This window comes from Glycine soja, chromosome 12 (assembly GCF_004193775.1).
Source record: "Glycine soja cultivar W05 chromosome 12, ASM419377v2, whole genome shotgun sequence".
NCBI classification, from domain to species: domain Eukaryota; kingdom Viridiplantae; phylum Streptophyta; class Magnoliopsida; order Fabales; family Fabaceae; genus Glycine; species Glycine soja.
The window spans coordinates 7,295,059-7,315,229 of record NC_041013.1 but is presented as its reverse complement, the minus strand read 5'-3'; the positions used below and the strand labels follow the sequence as shown (position 1 = coordinate 7,315,229).

The window sequence follows — 20,171 nt, the reverse complement described above, 5'->3', positions numbered from 1 at the left end:
CCCCAATACAAATCTAGTAAGCTGACATGATTGAATAATCCAATATGCAAGCCTCATCCATTGGATATCACAATTTTCACTACTAAGAACAGTACCACTGATTTTTAAAAATGCATCAAAATTCAAAAGTAAATAAGACAAAAAACAAAAAAACAAAAAACAAAAAACATAGCTGCTTGGAAGTGGGAACCATTGAACCTAGGCTAGCATATGATGTCGTATTGAACACTGACGGAGCCGGTATCTTGCATTGGATTTATCTTGAATTCAAATAATACCAAAAAAAGAAAGAAAGAAAGAGAGGTTCCTTTCAAAATATATTTACACTTTTTTTTAAATAAAACATAAAGTAAAAATTATCAATTAAAAGATAATAAAATAAATTCAAATAGTTTAAAAAACGTTTCCAATACATTTTTTTATTACTCTTATTCCTATTATAAATTTTTGTCTTCAGTTACTTTAGACAGACCAATAAAACTTAACAAATAGATAGAAAAATAATTTTATAAAATTAATCTTTTAATTATTAATTTATTTTTAGTTTTTTTCATTTATATCATTAATATTATAAGAAAAATAAGTAAAAAAATATAATTAATATTATATTAAAAAATTAAAATAATAATTCTTACACGACGATTATTAGAAATGGAGTATGAGTTAAATTACACCTAATTTATTCAACAATAAACAACATTAAATGTAATATTTCAGTCAAAAAAAGCATTAAATATAATATTAAAAACTGTATTAGTAGCATTTAATTTTTCAACTTTATGATTAATATAATAATAAATTAATAGTATTTTAATTGATAAGTATAATTAATATTTTATCCATCCAAAGAATTAAAAGGATACAATTGCCAGAACTCTAGCCAGAGACAGAGTGTATCTGTAACTGAAACGCGCTGGAATCAAATCTTAGCAAATCCTAAATCAAACTCAAAGGATCGAACTTTGGTTTGAGATTTCATCACTGATTGTGATTCTCTTCTCCTACAAAACTTGGCACCCGATCTCTCTCTATAATCAAATATCATTCAACAATAATCCTCATTTGTTATTCCCTATTTTCTAGGTAAATAAACAAACCACTTTCTCTATCTCATACTACCATTTTCTATTGTTTTCTAATCATTTGTTATTGTTATTGTTGTTGTTAATTTCAATTTTGATCCTAAATAAAGTCTAATTCCCCAAATCCCTCTTCTACCTGCTTGATTAAATCTTAAATCTTGATTACTTACTTTCCTAATTTTCGTGATTCCTGTTGCAAATTGATCCAGTGAGAAGAGATATTCATGAGAGATGTTGAGCATTTGCATCTGGTGAAATCCATTTGAAGATTCTGGCGTGATTTTTTAGGGTACTTCCGAAATCGCTCTTCGAATTGAATCGGAGGATTTAAAAGAAGTGTTTTTTTTTTTGTTTGCTTTTATTTTCTTCCTTTTGTTGTTGTTTGTTTGTTGTCAACACAACATACAAGAGAAAGTTGTTGATAGATATAGCTTTGTGAGGGGTTTGCAAGTTGGAAATTGCAGCATCATGGACCAGCTTCCTGTTGAAGTGATTGGGAACATTCTGTCACACTTGAGGGCTGCAAGAGATGTGGTGATAGCTTCCGCATCATGCAGGAAATGGCGACTAGCGTGCTGCAAGCACCTTCATACACTCTCCTTCAACTCCAAAGATTGGCCCATTTACCGGGATTTGACAACTACCCGCCTTGAGATTTTGATCACACAAACCATTTTCCAGACCTCAGGGTTGCAGTCCCTCTCCATTTTGATGGAAGATGTGGATGAATTCTCGGCTTCCACTGTTACTGCTTGGCTCTTGTACACCAGGGAAACTCTCAGGCAATTGCATTATAATGTCAAGACTACGCCTAATGTTAACATTCTTGAAATATGTGGCAGGCATAAGCTGGAAATACTGGATCTGGCTCATAATTCCATTGTGGGGGTTGAGCCTAATTATCAGCGGTTCCCTTGTTTGAAATCTCTTTCCTTGAGTTATGTTAGTATATCTGCATTGGATCTAAATCTTTTGGTGTCTGCATGTCCGAAGATTGAAACTTTTGAACTTGTCAATCCAGAGATTGCAATGTCTGATGCACAGGTGACCGTTGAATTGAGTAGCTCAACGCTGAAGAGTGTGTATGTAGAAGCAATTAGTTTGGACAAGTTTTTATTGGAGGCTGATGGGCTTGAGTGCTTGCACTTGAAAGATTGTGCACTCGAGTTTTTTGAACTCATTGGCAAGGGGACCTTGAAGCATTTTAAGATTGATGATGTTAGTGTTATACATCTTGATATTGGTGAGACAGTTGAGAATCTTGAGACTGTGGATATCAGCAACTTCCCAATTATATGGCCAAAGTTTTACCAGATGATTTCAAGATCGTCGAATTTGAAGAGGCTTCGGCTTTGGGATGTAATGTTTGATGATGAGGATGAGGTTGTGGATTTGGAAACAATCGCGACTTGCTTTCCCTACCTGAGCCATTTATCTCTGAGTTATGATGTGAGGGATGGAGTGCTTTACTATGGTTTACAAGGCTCTTCCTATCTGGAGAGTGTTGTTGTCTTGGAGCTTGGCTGGACTGTGATCAATGATCTTTTCTCCCACTGGGTTGAGGGTCTGCTCAAGCGTTGCCCCAATCTGAAGAAGTTGGTCATTCATGGGATTGTTTCTGAGGCTAAGTCTCATGAAGAATGCCAGATGTTAGCCAATTTCACTACATCCATGGTTGAGCTGATGAGGAGATACACACATGTAGATCCATATTTTAAGTATGAATAAGATTTTGTTAAATACCTTGTTATAGCTCGTGCTTTCTTTTTAAGTCTAATTGTGTAGGCATATTGGCGGGTAACTTATTGAATTCAAGAGTTATGCATAACTTTTAACTTATTGTTTGGAATCTTCATCTAGAATCTGTGACTGACCAACGATGATAGCTCATGGCAGACATTTAGAACTTTGATCCCTTCTCAGTAAACAGAATAGTCATGAGTTCTGGTAATTTTAATATTATAATTAAGGCCATAAATGTAAAATATGAAGCCACTGCAATGGATTCAATTTTGAGGGAAGAGAGTTATGATGAGTGGCGGCATTCCAGTGGCCTTCCAAGGTATACCATTAAAAATATTTTGCTCAGGAATTTCATATTTATTTGTTTCCCTTCTATTTAAATCTATTTTAAGATGTGAATTGATCAAACTATGCATATTTGGATAACCCATCATGGCACAAACTTACTTTTGGCTTCTCAAAATATATAGCGGCATTGGCTGACTATTGAAAGTATCCACTCATGCTCAAGCCTTGACCTGTGTTTTGACACATAGATGACCATTTTTACTTCACATTTTATTGTTCTTTATCTCTCTCCCTCTCTGAGCAGGGGAGGTAATGGATTTAGGCTCTTCACTCTTGAGGAGTGCAAGTTTACCCCTTTATTTGCTGGACATGTTATGGCTGTCTTTCCTTCTCTTGTGTGCCTTGTGCTTTTCTCTGCAGCCTCTTGTGTGGCCATTATTTTAGCTTGAGTATGTGGAGGAGGCCATGGTAGCAAAGCCCTTGACATGGTTATAAATTTGTGATGCAGTTGAAGTGTTGAACTTTAGATTTCTGTCATTTTTTTTTCGAAGAATGGACTATTGATTGCGAAGCTGATACTTTAACTGGTTTTTCAGTAGTGTTATCTATGTCGCATATGGAAAGCAATTTTTCTTTCTCAGATGTATATGCTGCAATTGGGAACAAGTTTATTACTGTGACGTATTCTTTGTGTCTATGCTATTGTTCTTCCATTTTGGTTTGTTTATGCACGCTTGTGTTTGCACTTTCTGAGATAGCGACTATAATCATTCATACGTTGCAAAACTTGCTAGTCTTTGTTTGGCATGATTTACAATGATTGGAGAGATGGATAACTCTTTACTGAGATGAATATTGTTGGCTAATGTAAGATGATGAAGTGGCGTCAAATAGAGCTCAAGTGATGATAACATGAAACTATAAAATCTTCTTTCAGTACGCTATCTGCTACTATGAAGAGGAACATAAAAACATGTTTTTGTGCAGATTTTCAGAGTAACAAGTGTTGCTCCTTTTCAAATACTCCCTGGATTAAAATATCAGAAAGCTTACAGTTTAACAAAAGCGTCAACTTAAATCCAAAGGTCATATAGCATCAGAAGAATAGCATTTGGAGGTGCTATATTTTTTGCACTAGGGTGTTTTCAAAATAGCTTTTTCGTTAACTTCTGATCCATCCTTCAGTGATCTTAAGGACATATTCATATCAGTTTAGTGCATGTAAATAAATTAAGCCAGCTCTAAGTTTGAACCTGAAGTAGTTAAGTAAAAGCAGAAAATACTCTTTTTCAATCCATTGTATTGAAGAATTGTTCAATTACATAATATCAATAAGAAGAATGTTATCAACATAAAACACTCCCTTTTAAACATTCTATTTGAGGCTCTTTAATAATGGTCTCACTTTTTAGAAATTCTATTTTTTTAAAAAATTATTGATGTGGGGGCGTAATTTAGTAAAAAAATAAAATTAAGAAAATGTTTAAAATTGTGCGAGTAATATTTTTCATATCATTGTATGCATCACAAAAATCATTTTTAATCGTTATTTTTTGTGGGTTTGATATATTGGTGTGATTGTAATGGGTAGGGGATGTTTTTATGGGTTTTGATTCCCATAGGTAAGCACTTTCTTTGTTTTCTCCCTATATCACTCTAAACATATATTATGTTTAGTTTGATTTTTAATGAAATTCAGTTTGACTTAAATAAAATATGTAAGTTTTTTGACGGTTAGATTATATTTGGTTGAATGGAGAAAAGAAAAAATGAAGGGATTTTAATGGAGAGGGAAAGGAAGGAATTTTAACGGAGGAGAGAGGAAATGGAGATACTTTTTTTTTTTTTATGGAACAAATGGAGATACTTAAAATTTAGTTTTATTCTTATTACATCATTTGAAACCTTATTACATAGCAATGGTTGACACCATGTAGCAAATAATTCAATACAACTTTAAAATAGATGCGCAACAATGGCAAACATCATGTAACAAAGTATAGAAATTTACCTGAATGCAAAAACAAATGGATGGAGAATAACTGGAGATAGATGGCGGGTGGAGATAGAGGATGACTTCAGCAACAATAGGGACGACATGGACGGATCATGCAAATGGAAAAATGGTAGCAAAAGAATAAATTAATCATATACCTAAAATGCAATGAGGGAAATTTTGTATTTCAAGATAACAGTAAGGATGTTTTAGTTACTTAATTTTTTTTAGATTCACATTTCCTTTGCTCCAAATCCTTCCAATATTGGAGGCTAAAATTGGAAGAGAATAGATTTTGCTTCCCTCCATTCTCCTTCAACCTTTTCTAAAGATTGAACTAAACAAGAAAAGTTTTAATAAAATCTCGCTTTCATTCTCCTCAACCGAACATTATCTTAGACTTTGCAAGTGATAGCAAATAGTGTATTTCTTTTTATATCCCCCATTTTCTCTTTGCCCCACTTACATGTTTTTATGTTTTTTTTATACAAGTACCCTTTTGGGAAACTAATTTTTAGAAGGTAATTTTGAGGAAATTTTAGATTTCCTAGAAATTAATTTCCTGAATGTATCAAATACATTTTTAAAATTTATTTCCTGAAGGTATTAAATGCCTTCTTGGTGATTCAACTGAAACTAGTTTCTGTTGTTTATGAATACACGATGCCAACTAGTTTCCATTTTGTACAAAAAAATAATATAATGAAAAATTGTTTTTGTGGTATTTTTTTTTTAAATTAACAAAACAAAAACTTGTTTTTTTTTGCATTAAGTATTTTTTTAAAAAAATTAACAAAAGAAAAACTTGTTTTTTTTAAAGGTATTTTTATTAAAAAAGGTGGGATGTGGGAATAGGAAAAGGGGGAGTTAGAATAACATGTGCCAATATAGATGTAGTGAACTTGGGTAAGTAGCCTCTTTGCTGGCCCATGTATTCGCCTATTTGCAAAGCAAAATGAAATTCCATGACACGGACTCTTCTCCATAAATATTTGTTCTTGGAACTTTCCTCTCGTGCATAAATGGATGGTTAAAATATTGATAACCTAAGAACAAAAATAATAATAACAGGGTCCCCCCTCTCCTATGTACAATAACTCCATTTATATGCGTTACTTTCTATGCTTTTTATTATTGGATATAAGCTATCTAGGTTCATCTTGAATTTGATCGGGTCAAACTATTTGGGAAGATAACAAACCAAAACAAAATAAAAAGGAATGGGTAAAAAAAAATTGAAATTTAGAACAACTAACAAGCTTTTATGGATTGCATGAATATTTTTATTTAATTAAAATTTATCAATAAAAGTAAATCAAAAATAGGAAAATGTTTTCGGTATTAATAATGAATATTTCACTATATTAAATAAAAATAAACTAAAGAGATAAGAATTTTAAAATCAAATAAGAAATTATAAAAATAAATTATTCAAATCAAAACATATAATCTTTATTGATATGGTGCATCAAAATTCAAAATTAAATTACCTTACTGAAAAGGAATAAAAATATAAAAAATTAAATTAAACATTTGATGTAAGAAAAATAATGTAAAAGGAGTCTAACTCAGTTAGTTGAATTTGAATATATAAACTGCTGTAAACTCTCTGATTTTGTCTTCAATCCTTACTAATAAAAAATGTCATTACTAAATGAAAAAAATCTAAAAAATATTATTATTTGACAAGTAAGACTTAAATTTGTAATATAAGGATAAAATGATAATTTAATTTAAATTAAAACATATCATAAACTTAATTTATTTTTGTGGGTCACTGTGATATTTAACAAAGAAGACTTAAAATTATAATAATATAAGAACAAGAGGGTACACTAATTTAAATTAAAACCTACCACAAACTTAATTTATTTTAAATCAACCACAAATATACTTTTTTTTTTCCTTTACATATTTCTGAATTTAAAGGAGACATGTAGTATTGGTGTTGGGGTCAGTTCAAGATTCTCATTTCCGGAGGGGTCCATTTTATGACTGCTAATTCCCACACACGGCATCTCTGCTTGATCCAGCAAACGGTCACACAAACCTGCTCAATGTCAGTGTCAATGCAATTGGTCTAGCAAAGGGGCCATAAGAAAAAGAAGAATAAGAGAAAAGTTATAAAGAAAACAATGTTCTTTTAGTTACTTGCTTAGACGACAAGTAAATGACATAACATAATATAATGGTTTGAACATAATCAACCAATGAATAATTAATTAATTCTAGAATTAAGAACAATTACCTCTCTCTGGAGACAGGAAACTGTGGATCTCAAAGAATTACGGCTCAAGGTAATGCCATATTCGTGGAATAATCTGCGGTCAAGAACCTTCACACAAAAACACTTCCATGTGAAGAACACAGCTTGTAAGGTATATTGGGAACAAAGGTACATACATACTTAAAATACTTATTGACCTAATCCTTTAGGAGTTTAGAGAATTTATATTTTTGAGCCAAACCACCTTTTTAATGACCAATCATTGACACCATAAAGGAATAATTGGTAGGAAGCTATAGAAAGGTATTAGATGAGCATAAGATTTAATATTTGATTTTACCTCTTTATAGGGTAGATCGGGTATATTGCCTAAATGTCTCCCTCGTCCCTCTTTTTCTCTGTCTGTTCCTACTATATTTTCATAATATATTAAAGTTAAAGTTTTATGTAGTATCAGTTTATAAAATTTTATATTATCAATCGAATAATCAAGATTCAAACTTGATTTTTTAGATTATTATAAAAATCAATAAATTTATCGGAGATGTTAGTTATAGTTAAATAATTGTGTATTATATATTTATTTCTTAAATTTTTTTTTTTTTCATATAAATGTTAATTTTTTAGTTTTTGTTAAAAATATGAATATATGAAATTTGAATTTGCGACTTCTTCTTCCGTTTCTTCCTTCAACCTTAAGTTTCCCTTTTCCAATCATAAAAAAAAATGTTGATCTTAATTGGAATTATATTTACAAAATTGAAATTGATGAAATAGAATTAAGACACTGTTTGAGAACTAGAAGACAAAACATAAACTATATATAATGATGGATTTATGATACTAAAAAAAATGAAAATAAGTTGCAAGTAGATTCATGATTGTCCTGTGTACCATATTGCTCTGCAGACATATATATGTCTGAGTGGAAAAGAATCTTAAGATGGCATGGTTTTAGGTGATGACAGGGAATGGATGTTGACTTATCAACGAAGGGGAAAATACCAAACAAATCCATCTCATAGCAGGGATTAAATACACAAAGTGGGTGTGCTTGTGGAATATTATTCTAATGTTTTGGTTGAAATGGAATGAGCACAAGTTTAGGGTATGATGTGTAAAATAACTCACTTTGTTATGGCTCTTAGTTGTAAAAAATAAAAAAAAGAGTGAAATCCATCACCCCCTAGGTATAAAAGGATAAAAAAAATCACCTTTAAGAGCTTTCTCTTTTCGTCCTCTTTTGCCATCTTTAACGAGAAAGGAAAAGGAAAAAAAAAAGCAAGAAAAACAAACTTGTCTCATCTTGATCTTGTAGTACTGAATATACTGTGTTCCTACATAAATGAATACATGACTTTTTCTTATTAAGTACATGCAGCCTGTTGAAGCCCCCACGAGAGAACCAATAAGAAAACACAGGCGGTTAGAGGAGAGAGAGAGAGGAGTAGGAGGAGGAGTCAGTGATTGCAGTGGTTTTTTGCAGAGGACCCCACCCCTTTTAGTTAATTTGATTTGTTTTTGTTCAATATGAATGAGTATTTTACTACACAATTTATGTGGAGTTGTTTTTTTAGTGTTTTTGGTGTACATTATAAAAGGATGAATGAAGTGGTATAGACTAAGAAGAGGTGTGTTCGAAAATCAGTTAGGATGACATTAAATATGGAAGAATTGTACTTTTCAATTCATTGGCAAAGAAGAAATGTGAGTGCTGAATTGAGATGAAAATGGCTTCTGTTGGATGAAACTGAAATTCAAACACACGAATTCTTTCCATTTAACATGTAGTCTTAAATTTAAATCTTTTGGTAACATTAAATTAAACGCATGTTTGAAACAGTAGTGCGTTCAACCAGAAATTGTGTTCATTCATGCGTTAAAAGCAAAGCAATACATAATTGATGAAAAGGTAGTTGTTGGAAGCTAAAAAATTAGTAGGTAAATAAAAGTTGAAAAATTATCTTATTTAATTATAAATGTTTAGTAAAATTATGTTGAAAATTATAAAATTATATAAAGATAAAAATAATAAAATTTTACATTAAGTAAAAAATATTAAAAAAATTAATAAATATTTAACGACAAAAAGAAAATAAAAAAGTTAATTTTTTAAAAAATACTACTTTAAATAATATTTTAAAAAATATTATTCACTACCAAGTAAAACTCATTTCTCAAATAGTCAAACAAAATTTTCAATAATTAGGAAAAAAAAGATAGAAACTAGCTAAATGCTTAAAAAAACACTTTTTTTTATGGTGATACATGATTTTAGCAAAAGGAATTAATATGAATGTTTTTTTAATAAAAACTTTATCGTTTATAATAAGTATTTTTTGTGTTAATTTACAACCCAAATTAAAATTTCACTTTCCTAATATATACTAATTTTTAATACAATTTTTTCTTACATGAATTATGGAGGTGAAACACCAATTTAATTAAAGAGCAATACTAATTTCTATACTTTATTTTATGACATTTTCAAACCCCACAAGCTTAGAGAGACTGACACAAGGTTGCTAAAATGCTAGGAAAAGATTTGGGGGTACCACACTTGACACTAGCACATAATGAGTTACTAAATCTGAAGTATTCACAACTAGGGGCAGTGATAAATTAAAGCAAGCCAAACACACTTATCAATCAGGTTTCTTCCTAGAGAAGGAGAAAAGAAAGATAGGGACACCCCATGAAAGATAAAATGTTGCAAAGAGATACATGAGAAAAAGACCGGACCCTCTTCTTGTGGCAACTTATATATTACTTTGACAAGAAAGCTTTGATCTTTCGCTACTGTGTGAACTTGTCCATATAGTATTCTTTTTGTCCATAGAATCCCAATTAGAAAACAGAGGTAATTAAAAGTCATATATGACTTCCTGGTTTTCATACTCAGAATTTCTCTCTATTTATATGGACACATGCACACACTTCAATTTTTATATTCTTCTACTTTGGTAATCAAGTTTTGTTCTTGTGATGAAATTGAGTTTCTTCAACTTAGTTAGAACCTTTTAGTTTCAGCTTCAGAGAAGGTGAGAATGGTCTAAGAAGCCTTGCATGGCGAGCCAAAGAATTGGAGAAACGGGTTTGTCTGAGTCGGGACCTTCAAGTCACCATGTTCCTTATGGAGTTCTTCATGGGATTAGTACTTCATCAGGCCTAATGTATTCTTCAATGTTTTCTCTATCTCAGGGCTATCAACACTTAGAAAAACTGAGTTCCTTACAAGGAATTTTTATTGTATAGTGTTTCTTCATTTTTATGAATTAGCCTTGTTTTAATTTTCATTTTTTTTACGCTTTGTTTCTTAGCAATCAAGGGTCTGCTTTTGATTTTGGGGAGTTGGAAGAGGCAATTGTTCTGCAAGGAATTAAGATAAGAAATGATGAAGCCAAAGCATGTATGTTTCATTGTTTCCCTTTCCATGGTTCTCCTTTTGATGACGTTAGAAAAGCATAATAGGCAACTCTTTCTCCAAAAGCATAGAGAAGAAAGAAGTGGGAAGAAGGAGGTTTGAACATGCCTAAAGTGCTGAGTGTGGGGGGAGTTACCATTTCCCATACCATAATGATAATAAACTTGGAGGATGGCATAGTCATAGAAACTTGCATGATTTTCTGACTCCATGAGTCATGAGTATTGAAAAGGAGGATAAGGTTCCTCCACCTTTTCATATGATTGATGTTCATAAAGCCTTTATTTTTGGTGATCCTCTGAGATTTTCCTTTTGTGATTGTAGCAGCTTTATTCACAGGCAGGCCTTCGGCCACACTGGAAATGTTCCCCTCATGGCCAATGAGATTCCAGCAAACCTCAAGAGTACTACTCTATCTCTCTCTCTCACTTCTCCATCTTTGACCAATCCATATCCATAGATGCTTAAAACTAGCGCAACTTCAATAATATCCCAATCTTTTCAATTTTTTTTTTTAATTTGATAAGTATATGGTTAAATTCAAATCTTCATTTTCAAAAGTCTAATATTCTTTCACAATTGGCTTTATTAAGTACTAACAAAGAAATGAAATATTTTTGGTCGATTCACAAACATAGGGAGGTTCAAAGTCCGGAGGGGAAAGCACTGATTCAGGATCAGGAGTGAACACTCTTTCAACCAAAAATGAGCTAAGATTTGAAACAGAATCTCCAATAAGCATAAAAGCATCTCCTTCAGATCATCATCAGGCTTTTGATCAGCACCTTCAACAGCAGCAGCAACAACAACAACAACAACAGGAGACAGCAACAGCAGGCACATCATCACAGAATCAATCAGCAGCCAAATCACCTCAAGAAAAGGTTCTTAATTAATAACAACTATTGTTTCCACTGTTAATCTCATAGTTTTCTCTCTTTCCATGTCCCCAAAACACTGGGAAAGTTGACCTCTTTTATGCAATTATTATTACTGTGTTGTGTTGGTTGGTTGGTCTTTCTCTCTCTCTCTCCCTCTTTGTGCAAATCTTCACAACACAGATCCCAACAGCCCTCAGAAAATCAAAGGGACACAGAGTTTCTCTGATTCCTGAACGATTTTCTGATGAATGTCCGACATGAAAATGAGAGAGAGAGGGGGGGAGAGAGAGAGAGAGGGGGAGGGAGTGTTAAACGTGACAAACAAAAAAACAAAGTGAGAATCTTTTCAGTACTTATCAATCAATGTTTCTCTTTTTAATAGTGACCCACTCCCACTTCACTTGTCCTCCTCCTTAGACAAAACTTGTGTGCTTTCTCCAAGTTAATTGTGGAGGAGTTACAAATCTATTTCTAAACCACAGTGTATACACCAAAACAATGGCAGATAAAGATGCTTTTTGCTACCCTTATCATGTTGATGATTGCACATCACCACAAGAGAATTTGCCTAATAAAGGGCCTTCTCATTCAGAAATGCTTCCCAAAAATTCTGTGAGCAAATCACATTCTTTTATGTTATCTTTCACTTTTCGTTTCAAAGCATGGTATCTCTATGAATTTTGCTTTAACCAACCTCTAAGCTAGGATGGATTTTAGTAATGTTGAGCAACTTTCTTCTTTTCCGTCACTGGTTTTTATTTAGTAGCTAGAAATCTACAAATTTTCTGATTTTTAAGTTCCTCAAATTTGAGTGCTTTAATTTAACATTTGAGTTTACCTTTCTATATTTTTCCTGACCCTTTCCAAGTCTCTTTTAATTCTTTATTTTTTGGAGTTCTTTTTATTCAGAGGAAAGGAGCTGGTTCCACATCAGAGAAGCCACTTGATGCAAAGGTGTTGAATGACACACACAAACACATTTATTTATAAATTCATAATATTAATATTATATTCCAAGGTATGTTTTTGTTTTTGAATTTTTTTTACGTGGGAGGTAAGTCAAGATATTCTTGTTTGGTTTGGATTCAGACACTGAGACGTTTAGCTCAAAACAGAGAAGCTGCAAGGAAAAGCCGTCTCAGGAAAAAGGTGTGTCCCATCATTTAATTAGAATAGAAAAATATCATATATTATAATGACAAATGTAACATTGTGGAAATGTGTTGTTCCATTGCAATAGGCTTATGTGCAGCAACTAGAGTCAAGTAGATTAAAGCTCACCCACCTTGAACAAGACCTTCAAAGAGCTCGCTCTCAGGTTCTTTTCTCTCTCATTACACACACAAAATACTGCTAATATTTTTTAAAAATTATTTATTTGACTTGTTCTTATGATTTGTGTTGTTTAATTTATTAGGGTGTGTTTATGGGATGTGGTGGTGCTGGTGGCAGTTTAAGTTCTGGTGAGTTTAATTAACTGTTTCTCTTGTTGGTTTTTCAAATTCAATTTCATTTTCTAATACTGCCTCAAATTGGAACAAAGATAGAAGAGGGTGATTATGTCATATTTTTCTGGCACATGATATGATTACGGAGCATGGAGAAACTTGGTACAATGAGTACATGAGAGATTTTGTTGGCGTGATCTTTTGACTCCTTTACTTTGGAACATGAGACATGGAATTTAAGAGACTCCGTAGGGAGCGAGCAGCAATTATTGTTATATACACGTAACTTCTTTTTATGTCCTTTGAATCTTCTATAGAGCCAAAAATAAAATAAAAAGAAGTTAAATTTAAGATTTTGAAATGGACTTTCAAAATCTAGAATCAGGTGGAGAAAATCTTGGAATTTGACCAAAATCTGTCGCCTAATTCATGTTTGAATTCACATTATTAAATAGGAAAAAAGTAAATAAATAATTAAACCAACAAACAGTGGACCATTATTCTAAAAAGATCTTGATATAACTTACTAAAAAGTGATGAAGATAGAAAAATTGTGCGACCCTTTCTAAACACGTATATAAAGGCTAGTTTAACTTTTCAGCGAATTATTGATCCATGATAACTGGTTTTTCCCTTTTTAGTAAAAGAACATGATGTACGTTAAGATTGAAAGAAAAGGTTTTGAGCATAGAATAATAATATCCCCCTAGATAATGCACTTAAGGATGATAATCCGTTGATTTTTTTTATTTATTGATAAGATGAATTAAATAAAAATGTGGTAGGTCTGTTTCATTACACGACCATATTTGCACAGGTCATCAAACAACCTACATTTTTAATTTTAATACAAAAATTATCACGTCACACATTATATATATTCACCCAACACATGGCACCAATAATTAAAAAAAAAACTTTATACTATACCAAAATGTCACATAGTAGCAAATGCAATGTTATTATTATGGTAACTAGTGGAGCATTAATTTGTGGTACGGTGTTGTAGGAGCTGCAATGTTTGACATGGAGTATGCAAGATGGTTGGAGGATGATCAGCGGCACATGGTGGAGCTCCGTTCGGGGCTGCAGGTGCCGCTGCCGGACGGCGAACTAAGAGTGATTGTGGATGGATATCTGTCTCATTATGATGAGGTTTTCAGGCTGAAAGGGGTGGCTGTTAAAACAGATGTGTTTCATCTTATTAATGGCATGTGGACTTCACCAGCTGAGAGATGCTTCCTCTGGATAGGTGGTTTTAAACCATCAGAGCTCATCACAGTATGTTTTATCTATATATGCATTTTTTTTGTCCCTTAAGATCACACTTCATCTTGCTCAATCAAATGTTATAATAAATATATATAATAGACTAATAAGGATGCATGCGTCAATACTTATATAATTTAATTTAATAAATATATATAATAGTCTTAACATAGAGTGAACTCGTTTTAGAGAATTTATTAAATAATAATGATGATGTTGTACTTAAATATCCATTAATTATTTAACAAGAACGAAAAAATTAGTTGTGTTAAGAAAAATATTAAAAACATATTTGAGGAGAGAAGAAATGTTTCTTATTAGACAAAGCTTGTTTTTCTCTTTTTCTCTTTTCTCTAATGCCTTCACGAAATAAATGCCTCTAAAGAGTATCAGAAAAAAAAAAAACTCCTCTAAAGAGTAATGTGTTGCATAATTAATATGACAAACGAATTAACACCTGAAAATATAAATAAACATATAGCAAATAAACCTTAAAATAAAAATAGGAGTCATTTTAGAGGTGAGACATCCGCGGATAACGGTTTTACAGAAAACCCAGGCAGTAATTAACAGTAAGATTAGTAATTTCAACTACTTAGATTACAAAATAAAAACAAGAAAATTTTAATTAATTTTTTATTATTATATATTAAGTCATTAATAGCATTAAAAAACATTTAATATATCCACTTAACATATTATTTACATAGTGCATGTTATAAAAAATAGATATTCATGAATTTATGCATGTATTTATTATTTTGGTCAGATGTTGATACCACAGTTGGAGCCCCTAGTGGAGCAGCAAATTATGGGCATACATGGACTCCGGCATTCGTTAGTACAAGCAGAAGAAGCTCTCACTCAAGGTCTTGAACAGCTTCAGCAGTCTCTTGTTGACACCATCGCCGGCAGTCCCGTCGCCGACGGTGTTCAACAGATGGTGGCAGCCATGGGTAAGCTTGGCAACCTTGAAGGATTTGTTAGTCAGGTAAATTAATTAAACTAGTTATAAAATTCTCTGTACAAATATATAATTATGTGCCATAAATATAATGTAGCATATTTTAATTAATTAGATATAGAAACAAACACAAAAGGGGGAGGGGGTCATAACTTTTTAAGCCAAAATGTCATACTATTGAATTGATTGATCGATCACATTATCTTATAGCTAGGGCTACATATATTTTTCTTATGTCTTAGTGTTAAAGTAATATACTTTAATTTTTGTTCACTCAATTTGGTGAGGAGGTTGACGTAAAGCCTCAGGTGACATCTGCGTCAAAATTATTTGTATAGCACAATTTCTATTTGACTGACGATAGGAGAGAGAGAGTCTTTATACATTCATGTCAAAGTTAAATTTGAATTTATACATGACTTATCCATCCCTGGATTTCTAGCTTTCAAAGTACAGCAATTGGTTTAAGAATTAAACTTGTCGTGTTTGAAATTTGGATCGGAAGAGAAGCCATTCAATTCTCGCTGGTTTAGAATTCTATGGTTTTATTGTTTTTGACTTGAAACATTTTTAAGGATCACCCCATTAATTAATGACACGTACTAATTTCAAAATCTAAATAGGGATAATGATGTATACGAAGTGCTACTAGTAATAGCTGATGAAATGTTACTTTCTAGTCTATTCTGTTTCTTTTGTTCATTCATCCGCTCTTTGCATGTTTTGCGCCGCAATTCTGCCTTGTCTTATACAAGAAAATTGAGTATATATGATCCTTAGTTTACATCTCCTTATCACTTAATTCAGCTTGATTAATTGTAACATGTCCATAATTTACTCTTTTTTTTTCGTATAGGGCTAAAATATACAAAAAGCCAAAGCTTGAAATATACTCTTTTTTATGATTAATCCTTACACACTTGTCATCTGATAGACATTACTTTAATTCTTAGATAAGCATCATGGCCTGGTAGAGTCTAATATTGTCTCAAGCTACAACCCTACTTCAACTTCTTTCAATATGATTAAATAACTTAATAATTTCACGTAAATAATTGGGTTGACTTAGATCACCTACTACATGTTGGACACGTATTTATCAGTATATATCATTATATTTTTTCTGGGTACTTTAAATTAATTACTTGGCGAGCTTTCTACTAATATTTAAGCTACATGCATGTTCATCTAAATGTTTGATGTAGTTTTTTCATCTCAAAATGTTCCAATCAGAAGTTGGTCGAAGACAGTGACGGGGGGATGTTTATGCATAAACCCTAGGTAGACTTACAATCATCAATATTTTAAAAACCAAATTGACAAGTGATTCCTAATTGATTAAATTCCAGTGTCATTAAATAAAAAGAAAATATAGTACTTTATACGTGTATTAGAATCAGTCTAATTAGTTTATAGATAAGACAAGTTCATATATCAGTATTATCAACCCTTCGAAAGCATAGTGCTCTTGTCCATATTTGCCACTGGATTAGCTGTAGGGACCCATCTCATGCGGTAGTTGAGGTTTGATTAGTACTAGTACTTGATAAATTATTATATCTATAATTAATGAATGAACTAAATACCGTAGTTTCTTCTGACTTAATTGTTTCAGTTCTCACCCAATTAATTAATCAATTTGTGTTTCTGAATTGAAGGCTGATAATTTGAGGCAAATAACCCTTCACCAATTATGTCGATTGCTGACAGTCCGTCAAGCAGCACGGTGTTTTCTTGTGATTGGAGAGTATTATGGCCGTCTTAGAGCCCTTAGTTCTCTTTGGGCATCAAGACCACGAGAGTAAGATTCACACACCATATCTTAATCACTTTTAACTTTATATATATATATATATATATATATATATATTAGTTTTTCCTCTTTTTAATAATTTAGACTTTCAAAATAGTTCTTTTTTAATTGAATTCTTTTAAAAAGTATTGTTCTTATTTTCTTAAATCTAAAATACTCATTTTCTATTTATTTAAATTTGTTATGTATATTTTCTTATAATTTAATTTTTTATTTGTATTTTTAAAATTTACTTAACTTCAAATTTTCTTATTATATGAAAGATAATTGATAATTCTATATATTTTATAAGAAATAAATTAGACTTAATTATACTTTTGATTCATCTATAATTTTTCAATTTTACAAATTTTATCCCTCAATCTTTTTTGTAAATTGATTATCCACTATTTTAATTATACAATTTCAATTTACCTATTAACTAAATGAACATCCAATATTTAATGAAAATATTGATGCGACTTTCTTTTTTATGCATAAATGTGACATTCTAGTGCATTGTTATGTTAGCATATATGATACTTTATTGTACTCCCACATAAACATTTCTATTAAATATTAATTTGATAAATAAATTAAAATTACACAATTAAAATAGTAGAAAATTAAATTCATGAAGAAAAAAAATGAAAGGATGAAATTTGTAAAATTAAAAAAAAATAGGAGGATAAAAATGTAATCTAGCAAATAAATCATTTTTAATTTTAATATCTTTTAAAATGTATAACGCTTGGATTAGTCAAAAGAAACTTGCATGGATGGTGTTGATTTCATTTCCTTTCAAGTTTCAACACTTACATATATTTGCAACTAATTCCAAACATGTTAGCTCCATTTAAATTATTGATTAAAAGATCACAAAAAAAAAAAAACCATAGTGACACCCTTTTCCTTTGGTTCAACAGGACATTGATAAGTGATGATAACTCATGCCAAACAACCACGGAATTGCAAATGGTTCAATCTTCTCAAAATCATTTCTCAAGTTTCTGAAATACATATATATATATATATATTGTGTAGTAATTGAAACCCGGTGCAAGTGGATTTCTTTGGGCTGCTTTAGAAGGAATGGAAAGAGTGTCAGCGTCATCAAAGAATTAATATCTTTTTTTTTTCCTTTCAATCTTCTGCTCTTGTGTCTCTTATGTTTTGTTATAATTAAATGGAATCCGAGTTTTATGTGAATGACGAGGAAGCTTCTACTTTAGCTAAAAGGAGTAGAGAAATTTAATGTTAAAGGAACAAATATGACATGCGAGATGTAGATATATATGTAAACATAAAATTGATGCTAGTCTTCTATATAGTATATTACATATAGCTAGCTAGTTGCTTCTTTTAATTTTCTTTTACACACACCATATATATTTTAAATTAATTAATTGTATATGATGGCTTTAGAAGTATGAGGTGGCACAAATTGGGAAGAGAGTTGCATTTATAGTAGTGGTTTTGGTTGAAAGTGGAGTATTCTATATATATAATGAAGAGGACGATGAATGGAAATTAACAAAAAGGATTTATATTTATATATAAATTAAGAACGTTGTCTGGTTTTGGTGGTTATAGCACAATTTGCGTAGAACTGTAGCTGAAAAGAAGAGATTGTGTCTCTTCGTTTATTTGAAGTGGTTTGGTTACATATATATATACAACGATAAGATTGATTAATTTATTCGAAAAAGAAAAAAAGAAGCGAACGAGGGAATTGCGCGTTTGTGTCTTTGCAGGCACATGTGCCTCCATTTGTGTGCGTTGAAAAGGAGAGTGTGGTCCATTTTTGTTTGCATGTAAAATCGACAAGTGTATATATATGTATGTTTCAGTCTCATAATTCATTGCATGCGATTGACACACCATCAATGAGTTCCACCTAAAATATTTTCTTTACAAAACAGAGGAATCAATTAGTATAAAATTATTTTAATTTAATTTATAATATCAAATAAGAGTAGTAGTAAGTGTATAGTTGTGTTCAATATTTAGAAAGAATTTTGATATTCTTAATGATTCTATTTAATCCAATAAAAAATTGTTGGTGGTAGAAGACATTTGTGGTCTCGTATAAATTGTTCTTAATTAAACACATAAAATAGTTAATTAAAAAATAAAAGAAAAATAAATCACACGAATTGTTATTATTATTATTAACTTTTTCATACATAATAAATCCTTCCTTATATAATTCCATTTAATTATTATTAATTGTTAGTTTTTTTTAGAATGTCACGGGAGAAATTTGGATTTACAAACTCTTTTTCTCATCTTTTCAATCATATTTTTTCGACTATCAAATTAATCTTGTAATTCTATATGAATATGCTGTTGAGTATTTATGAATCAAGCTATAAGACCTATTTTAGTGAATCTAATGCATGGGATGAGGATAACGTGAGATGGGACACTTTATTTATGAGAGGGAAGATAGACTAGTAAGAGTTAAGAGTTAGATAAAAAGAAAGGTGTAGTGTTAAATTATATATCTTGTAGTGCTGACAGATATGGCACCTTCGTACATATATACATGCATACGTACCATGCATTGTAGGCATAGCCTGTTAATTAGCCTGTCACTTTTTGTTCCCATTCTTTGAGTCTGAAAATTAATAATTAGCAGCTGGAAGTAAATGCTTTCGCTATTCTTCGTTCATGTTTCCACATGCATGCATTTTACACCTTTTAATTAATCCTCAAAGGTTGAGTGTGCGATGAATGGTGATGTACGTACGTGTGAGTGGAAAGGGACTATACATAATAACACAATTATTACATGCATGCTGAGTACTTGAATCACTACTGTGTGCGCACATGCATGTGAGAACACATTTAGTTCCAAGTGAAATTCATGTGTATGTGTTGACCAGAACTCGTGAATTATTTAAACAACAAACAATTGCAATGTTACTGTGACATTTTTATAATCTTCTCTCTCTCTCTTTTTTAATCATCTAAAAAATGCATTCATTAGAAATATAGCTACCTGTGATACCAATATAAGATACAAGCAAGTCTGTTTCAAACATATCTGTTACA

General features: G+C 31.4%; 2 protein-coding genes across 5 annotated transcripts; both read left to right on the top strand.

The window, feature by feature from the left end:
- The first annotated feature begins 870 nt into the window (after positions 1–870).
- Positions 871–3,797, top strand: LOC114377989 (F-box/LRR-repeat protein At1g67190-like). The gene is made up of 2 exons (XM_028336482.1): positions 871–1,083; positions 1,292–3,797. The coding sequence occupies exon 2, from the start codon at positions 1,551–1,553 to the stop codon at positions 2,808–2,810; it is 1,260 nt and encodes a 419-aa protein (XP_028192283.1). The 5' UTR covers positions 871–1,083; positions 1,292–1,550; the 3' UTR covers positions 2,811–3,797.
- Positions 3,798–9,943: 6,146 nt separating this feature from the next.
- Positions 9,944–18,480, top strand: LOC114380536 (transcription factor TGA9-like). 4 transcript variants are annotated; one of them, XM_028339641.1, is made up of 13 exons: positions 9,944–10,196; positions 10,361–10,509; positions 10,657–10,745; positions 11,085–11,164; positions 11,399–11,644; positions 12,551–12,595; positions 12,731–12,790; positions 12,882–12,959; positions 13,059–13,104; positions 14,099–14,370; positions 15,128–15,349; positions 16,981–17,123; positions 18,041–18,480. In XM_028339641.1, exons 2-13 carry the CDS (start codon positions 10,403–10,405, stop codon positions 18,126–18,128), a joined length of 1,476 nt encoding a protein of 491 aa, XP_028195442.1. In that variant the 5' UTR covers positions 9,944–10,196; positions 10,361–10,402; the 3' UTR covers positions 18,129–18,480. The 4 variants fall into 4 exon arrangements, with proteins under 4 accessions (XP_028195442.1, XP_028195441.1, XP_028195443.1 ...); XM_028339640.1 differs by having other exon boundaries at positions 9,945–10,196; positions 10,367–10,509; XM_028339642.1 differs by lacking the exon at positions 9,944–10,196 and having other exon boundaries at positions 10,253–10,509; positions 11,088–11,164.
- The last annotated feature ends 1,691 nt before the right edge of the window (positions 18,481–20,171 follow it).

What these genes read in the sequence shown, in the direction of transcription:
- LOC114377989 (XM_028336482.1), top strand. Translation starts at nt 1,551, where the DNA reads ATGGACCAGCTTCCTGTTGAAGTGATTGGGAACATTCTGTCACACTTG.
- LOC114380536 (XM_028339641.1), top strand. Translation starts at nt 10,403, where the DNA reads ATGGCGAGCCAAAGAATTGGAGAAACGGGTTTGTCTGAGTCGGGACCT. An exon ending in AGTACTTCATCAGGCCTAAT is followed by an intron (nt 10,510 to 10,656) that starts GTATTCTTCAAT and finishes TTTGTTTCTTAG; the next exon opens with CAATCAAGGGTCTGCTTTTG. An exon ending in TGGTGGCAGTTTAAGTTCTG is followed by an intron (nt 13,105 to 14,098) that starts GTGAGTTTAATT and finishes ACGGTGTTGTAG; the next exon opens with GAGCTGCAATGTTTGACATG.